At 38.3% G+C, this 7,603-nt stretch overlaps 1 protein-coding gene across 1 annotated transcript; it reads right to left on the bottom strand.

Annotated features, from left to right (window-relative positions):
• Positions 1-397: 397 nt before the first annotated feature.
• Positions 398-7,229, bottom strand: LOC147336393 (uncharacterized). Its single transcript, XM_086287079.1, has one exon. The coding sequence runs from the start codon at positions 5,953-5,955 to the stop codon at positions 5,266-5,268; it is 690 nt and encodes a 229-aa protein (XP_086143205.1). The 5' UTR covers positions 5,956-7,229; the 3' UTR covers positions 398-5,265.
• Positions 7,230-7,603: the final 374 nt, after the last annotated feature.

Raw genomic sequence — 7,603 nt, 5'->3', positions numbered from 1 at the left:
CCTGAGCAGTGAAATGATTGCTGTTTTAGTGCACATACACAGTGTGGGGATCAGTATCAGGACAATAAAGTTATGGTGCAAAAAGCTGCATCTGGTCAGAAGGAAAAGCACGCACACTTGGAAGACTTGACCATTTGCACAAAATGAATGGCTGACACTGGACAGATGAGAGAATGTGGATGGTCACACCCTCGTGCATTAAAGAGGGCTTTCAGTTCATTGAAAACACAAAACCAAACACACAAAAGACACAATGAGACAGCTGATCAGTTTGCTTCACTAAATCATCGACACAAGCCGTGTTGTAGAGGGTACTGCAGCCGTGGCAGGTTATCATCTTAATGTGGCCCTGACACTCCATCGTACGCCACAAAGCTGTGAATAAATGAAAAGCAAAGAGGCATCATCACTAACATAATAACTGTAGAAGTTATCCTGCTGCATTACATTTATCAGGATATCGTAATAAATGTTCATATGTTGCTTTGACCCATCATTGTTGTCATTAATATCGGTACGTGACACTGGACACTTCCTGTCATTCATATGTCCTGACTTTGTGATCAGTGTAGCAGCTTGAAAATAACTGCTTGGTTAACAACAGGTGTACAGGCAGGTGCTCTGATCAAATAACATGTTTGGCTAAAGAAACAGAAAATAAAAACATGTAAATAGGAACACCCACATCTCTACTTCTTCTTCTATTTTCCATTTCACACTTACAAAAAAGTTCTCCTGCGTAGGTGTTGAGACAAATATATGTCAATTTAATACTTCAGACAGGCCCCAGAGCAGGTCTGAACAATTAGTCCACTTAAAATCAAAACTGCAATTTGAAACCATGCAATTAGCAATTTTGCAAAGAAAACTTGGCTAGGCTAAGCTAAGCTAACTGTTAGACAAAGTAGAGGAGTTGGAAGAGTAAAGGATTCTGGTTAACTCCAGTTCAACTTAACATTAAATTAAACTGACAAATATCATGTTTATATTCATATCTTAGTCTTTTGATGAGCTCTATCTTATAAATCTATTAGACTCAGACGAGGTCGGCACAGGGACAGGCCTCGGGGGTCCACGCCCACCCGGTGAAGTCCTTCTTCCCCAACATCTTCTGATGTACTTCATTTATACATTTTGGTAATGAAGTACTTAAACTACCACCTCACTGATTAGTTATTGCAGTGTGAGCTCAGTTCAATTAATCAGGTCACAGTAGTTTAGCACTTCTACACTAATCATGCAACCAGCATGACTGAGGAGGACACTGGGTGGACGGGCTTTGCAGGTCAGACTTTGAAACTATCTTTTATTGTCATTATGCCAAAAGCAGTGAAATTATATGCTGTCCCATTCAGTGCAAATAAAGAATCTGTGTTTACTGACAGGACAAAGCACTGAACATGATTTCATCTGTTAACCTGGACAAATTCCAAAACAATTCCTTATTATTTCTTTTTCTTAAGTAAAACCAGTAAAAGCTTCTACTTCAAAAATATGGACTTAACACTGAGATCCTGATATTTTAGACCAGTTGAATTTAGATGATCTTTTTTAGTTCATTCAGTTTGCTGGTTCTAACGACGACGGTCTTCATCAGTTTTAATGTCACTGTGACTCATATCTCTGCATGGCTGTTTTGTTCTGAGTGCACTGTGACAATGAAGTTAAGATCCGGTGATCAGCACAGCAGCCTGGGAGTGACTGCTTGGTTAACGACAAGGTTTACAAGACCTGATCAAATGTCACACTGGAAATATTTTGCAAGTTCAGTTCAGTTCAGTTCAGTTCATTTTTATTTCAAACATTTCAAACATGTGCCTTCACAATCATTACAAAATATCAGTCCATTATTTGTTTGAAAAGGAGTAGGCTGAAGTATTTACTTATTTGTCCCTACCCCCTCAAGTTTTACCTCTCATTCATTTAATTTTTTTTTGTCTTAAATTAAACAAACAACATATGAAACATATAAACATATGAAGTAAAACAAAACATAACATACATAAATCAAAAACAAGAAATTAGCAAGCCCCACCACAGTATAGTTTCTTTCATATGAAAAATACAGAATGTGTATATTTGCAGATACACAAGTTATGGAAAAACAACAAAACAAAACAAAACAAAAAAACAAAAAAACAACCAAAAAAGAACCGCAACACCATTACCAGCAACATTACCGTCCTGGGTTAACCCCGTTTTCTTCATTCTTATACTTATTTAAAATTAGGTTTTTATATTTTACTTTAAACTGTTTTATGTTTTGACTGTCTTTTATTTCTTCTGTTAGACTGTTCCATAATTTAACTCCTGCAATTGAGATTGACATAGTTCTTAAAGTTGTTCTAGCACTTTGTATTTTTAAATTCCATTTCCCTCTTAAGTTATACCCACCTTCTCTTTCTATGAACAATTTACAGATTTCTTTGGGAAGCAATTTATTTCTGACTTTATACATTATTTGCGCTGTTTTAAGCTTCACCAAGTCTTGGAATTTAATAGCTTGCATTTTGACAAAGAGTGCATTTGTATGGTCCCTGTACCCTACATTATTTATTAATCTAATGGCCCTTTTCTGTATTATAGTTATTGTTTGTGTGTTACTTTTGTATGTGTTTCCCCAGACCTCTACACAGTAGCTCATATATGGCAGTAGTAAAGCACAGTATAAAATGTGCAGTGCTTTCTGATCCAACATATGCTTTGCTTTTCCCAGGACGGCAATGCCCCGTGCCAATTTCCCCCGAACATAAGTAATGTGTGGCTTCCAACAGAGCTTGTGGTCAATGATCACCCCAAGAAATTTTATTTCATTTACTCTTTCTAAATATACATTGTCAACACATATTTCTACTTCGATGTTTTTCTTTTGGTTTCCAAACAACATAAATTTGGTTTTATCGAGATTCAATGATAATTTATTTATATCAAACCACTTCTTTAATATCGTTAATTCCTGTGTGATCATTTCCAAAACCTGTGGCAATTCCCCACCTGAACACAGTATATTTGTGTCATCTGCAAATATTACAAACTTTAAAATCTCCGATACTCTGCAGATATCATTTAAGTACATAATAAACATTTTTGGACCCAGTACTGAACCTTGAGGTACTCCACAAGCTATATCCATCAAATTAGATTTATATTCATTTATTTGTACATATTGTTGCCTATTCCCTACATAGCTTTTTAACCATTCCAAAACCACTCCCCTAAACCCGTACTTTTCCAGTTTTTTTAATAGAATTTCATGATTAACAGTATCAAACGCCTTCTTTAGATCTAAGAAAACTCCGAGCGCATACCTCTTATTATCCATACATTCCGTTATCTTTTCCATTAAATCTATCAGTGCCAAAGCTGTTGATCTGTTGTTTCTGAACCCATACTGACTATCTGTCATTAATTCATATTTTTCCACAAAACTGTCAAATCTTTTTATGAAGAGTTTTTCCAGTATCTTAGAGAACTGTGAGAGTATTGACACTGGTCTATAGTTTGTAAAATGATGTCTTTCACCGGTTTTGTAAATGGGAATAACTTTAGCAACTTTCATTTTTTGTGGAAAAACTCCTTTTTGAAACGACAAGTTGAATATATATTTTAATGGTTTTACGATACCATCAATAACTGTCTTTACCGTTACCATATCAATATCATTCCAGTCTGTACTGGTTTTGTTCTTAAGTCCTCTAACCATGTCATAAATCTCTTTCTCTTCCACTGCTCTTAAAAACATTGAGCTACTATTCCTTTCAATATTTTCACCAGTGTCCCTTTCTATTCCATCAACCTTTATTTCTTCTGCCAGTTTTGGCCCTATGTTTACGAAGAATTCATTAAAGCCATTTACTATCTCCTCCATGTTATTAATACTTCTTGTCCCTTCTATAAAGTACCCAGGGTAATCATTATTCCTTGATTCATTTTTGATTATTCTGTTTAATACATTCCATATATCTCTTGTGTTATCTTTATTGTGTTCTAACCTTTTAATGTAATACTCTCTTTTACAGGATCTCATTATATTAGTTAATTTATTTTTGTAAGTTTTATACTTCATTTCAGTTTCTATTGTTCTCTTTTTTATGAATTCTCGATATAAGGTATTCTTTTTTTTGCTGGCATTTTGTAGTCCTTTTGTCATCCATGGTCTTCCTGCATAGTTGTGTTTCCTATTGATTTCAATTACTGGGCAGTTTTTATCAAGTAATGTGTTAAATGTTCTTAAAAATCCTTCGTAAGCTTTATTAACTTCTGTTTGTTCATATACAATATTCCAATCTTGCTTTAAAAGTTCGTTTCTAAGACAATTTAAGGTCTTCTCTGTTCTTATTCTTTTGTAAATAATCTTATGTCCATCGTTGTTCACTTTATAATGGCAATTATACGATGCAAAGACTGGTAAATGGTCACTTATATCATTGATTAACAGCCCACTTTTTATCTTTCCTTCTATTATATTTGTAAATATATTATCTAATAGAGTTGCACAATGAGATGTTATTCTGGTCGGTCTTGTTATCAGTGGAAATAAACCGATGCTGTACATGGAATCAATAAATTCTTCTGTACTCTTATTATGATTTGGATTCAATAAGTCAATATTAAAGTCCCCACAAATAAACATTCTTTTCTGATTTATATTTGTAAATAAGTCCTCCATATTATCCTTAAATATCTCAATCTTAGATCCTGGTGTTCTATATATACAACTGACAATTAGGTTTTTCCTTTTTTCTATAATTATTTCCACTGATAAACATTCCATCACTCCATCAATAACAGTTGTCATTCTTCCCATTCTTTTGTACTTTAGGTTTTTATCAATGTAAAGTGCCACCCCACCTCCTTTCTTGTTGATCCTGTCTACATGAAGGAATTCATATCCATTTATTTTAAAGTCTTCTTCTTTTCCAGGAGTTATCCAGGTCTCCGATATGGCTATCACATTGAATGGCTGTTCAAACTGTGTTATGTAGTCTTTGATGGATTGAAAGTTTGCATATAAGCTTCGACTATTAAAGTGAACCATTGTTATACCCTGTTCTACCTTGAATTCCTTTTTAAGTTGCTCATTTGTATAATAATTGCATTCATTTGTTTTATTGTTAAAGAAATTACAATCAGGATCTATATTGCTGTCATACATCAATGTCTTATTTTCAATATCTATATGAGTTGTTAGTTGAAAATTGTCAGACATCTGCGTTGGTAGTGCACTTGGACGGTCACATCATATTTAGCACTGCTTTGCATTTATCAGTTATATTTTTCTAGTTCAGTCATCTCTTTGATGACTAGAACCTTAGCCTGCTCTGGTGTTCCATTTAACTTAATGAATATTTTACAGTCTGACGTCCAAGTTGACTGTATTTTCTTCTGTTTTCTTAATATTCTTGCTTGTCTTGCAATGTCTGCATTTTTCTTGATTAGGTGTTCATTTAAATAAACATTTGTACCTTTTAGCTTTCTTCCTTGCTTGAGCAGTTCTTTTTTCTGTTTTCTATTAACAAAACGAATGATAATGGCAGGTATTTGATTTTTTCTCGGAAGAGGATGGCATCCCTCAATATTTTTACTGTCCATTTCTATACCTTTGCTTTTAAAGAAGGCCATTACCTGCTCTTCCAAAGAGCGTAGCTCTTGCTCGGGTGGCTCCCCTCTCTCTGATGCTGCTACCCGTGCGTATGTCTGATGCTTGGTTTCCAGTCCTGTCACTATCACATCATTTACTCTTGAATATTGTTCCAGATCTGACACCCGTCCTTCCAGCATAGCAATCTTCTTGTCCTTTTCCTCGCTCTGCCTTCTTAGTTCTTTAATATCATCCATTAAATTGAGTATCAGTTTTTGTTGTTTTGAAATTGTTATTTCTTCAGACATAAAGTTTAGGGATTTCTTTATGTCCTCCAGTTCCTCCTCATTAACGTTGCTCCTCTTAGGCGGCATCTTAACGCTCCTGGGCCTGGTGGAGCAGGAGGATCCTGGGCCTAGTGGCTGCTGGAAGAGCCTGGGCCTGGTGGCTGCTGGAGGATCCTGGGCCTAGTGGCTGCTGGAAGAGCCTGGGCCTGGTGGCTGCTGGAGGATCCTGGGCCTGGTGGAGCAGGAGGATCCTGGGCCTAGTGGCTGCTGGAAGAGCCTGGGCCTGGTGGCTGCTGGAGGATCCTGGGCCTGGTGGCTGCTGGAGGATCCTGGGCCTGGTGGAGCAGGAGGATCCTGGGCCTAGTGGCTGCTGGAAGAGCCTGGGCCTGGTGGCTGCTGGAAGAGCCTGGGCCTGGTGGCTGCTGCAGGATCCTGGGCCTGGTGGCTGCTGGAGGATCCTGGGCCTGGTGGCTGCTGGAAGAGCCTGGGCCTGGTGGCTGCTGGAGGATCCTGGGCCTGGTGGAGCAGGAGGATCCTGGGCCTAGTGGCTGCTGGAAGAGCCTGGGCCTGGTGGCTGCTGCAGGATCCTGGGCCTGGTGGCTGCTGGAGGATCCTGGGCCTGGTGGCTGCTGGAAGAGCCTGGGCCTGGTGGCTGCTGGAGGATCCTGGGCCTGGTGGAGCAGGAGGATCCTGGGCCTAGTGGCTGCTGGAAGAGCCTGGGCCTGGTGGCTGCTGGAAGAGCCTCTGAAGATGATCGACACTTTAAATGTGGAGAAGTCGATCTGTCTGCTTAAAGATTCGGGTCACTGAGTTCACACTTGCTTTACTTCTCTCGGGATAACTTTGTCTCCAATGAATGCATCAAAAGGCAATTTAGGGTTAGTATCTTGCCCAGGAAAATTTGGGATGCAGATTGGAGCAACCAGGGAATGAATCACCAAGTGAAACAGCAAATGAAAAAATGTAAATATGTTAACTGGACCACCTACATTGTTTCGAGAGCAGGGGTGAACTAAAGAGTGCGACCCATCACTTCAGTTTCAGCATATAATTTCTATTTAACACTCAAAAAAAATCTGTTGTACAAGTATTAAAAATATATTCACAAATGAAATTGACATGCCTGAGATGAAAACATTACTCATACAAGTTGTCAGGTAAAGTCTATAGCACTGTTACATCTAAATATGGACACTGAGCTGGGACGATGTCACAGATCTGAGCCTCTGCACCTTCACTATACGTTTGTGTATGTCAGGCCTGTCCTGTATCTCTCCACCACCTGATCCAACACACCACCAAATCCTGATCAGCTGATCATCTCTGCTCCTCTAATCACCTGAATATCCAAGTATCCGAAAGTGTCCATCGATCTGACAATACAATTGTAAAACCGATCATTGACCTGTGCCCTAATGTGTTCTGTGCACTTGTGAACACACTTCCTTATGGAGTATGTTTATTAAGGACACTCTTTCATTAGCACACAGGTTCAATAACACAACAAATAACCTCCAATAAACCTTTTAATAAACTGTCATTGGAGGCTGATGTGTTCTCTCTTGGCTTGTTTTCTTGTTGTGTGCCACACAGAAAATAAATGCATGGTGTCTTAACTCACTGATACGGGGATATCAATGAGCACAGAGTCCAGCCAACGATGGCACAAAGTCAAACCTCCTTCAAGGAAACTGGAGAGTCCAACACTGGCATTGAGGCTACCCCAACAATATCA

The sequence above is a fragment of the Aulonocara sp. 'chitande type north' Nkhata Bay genome, linkage group LG3 (genome assembly GCF_057382095.1).
Source record: "Aulonocara sp. 'chitande type north' Nkhata Bay isolate Kocher_YH1m ecotype deep benthic linkage group LG3, A_spYH_male_GT1.1, whole genome shotgun sequence".
Taxonomy (NCBI): Eukaryota; Metazoa; Chordata; class Actinopteri; order Cichliformes; family Cichlidae; genus Aulonocara; species Aulonocara sp. 'chitande type north' Nkhata Bay.
This window is presented reverse-complemented; position numbering and strand designations above follow the sequence as displayed.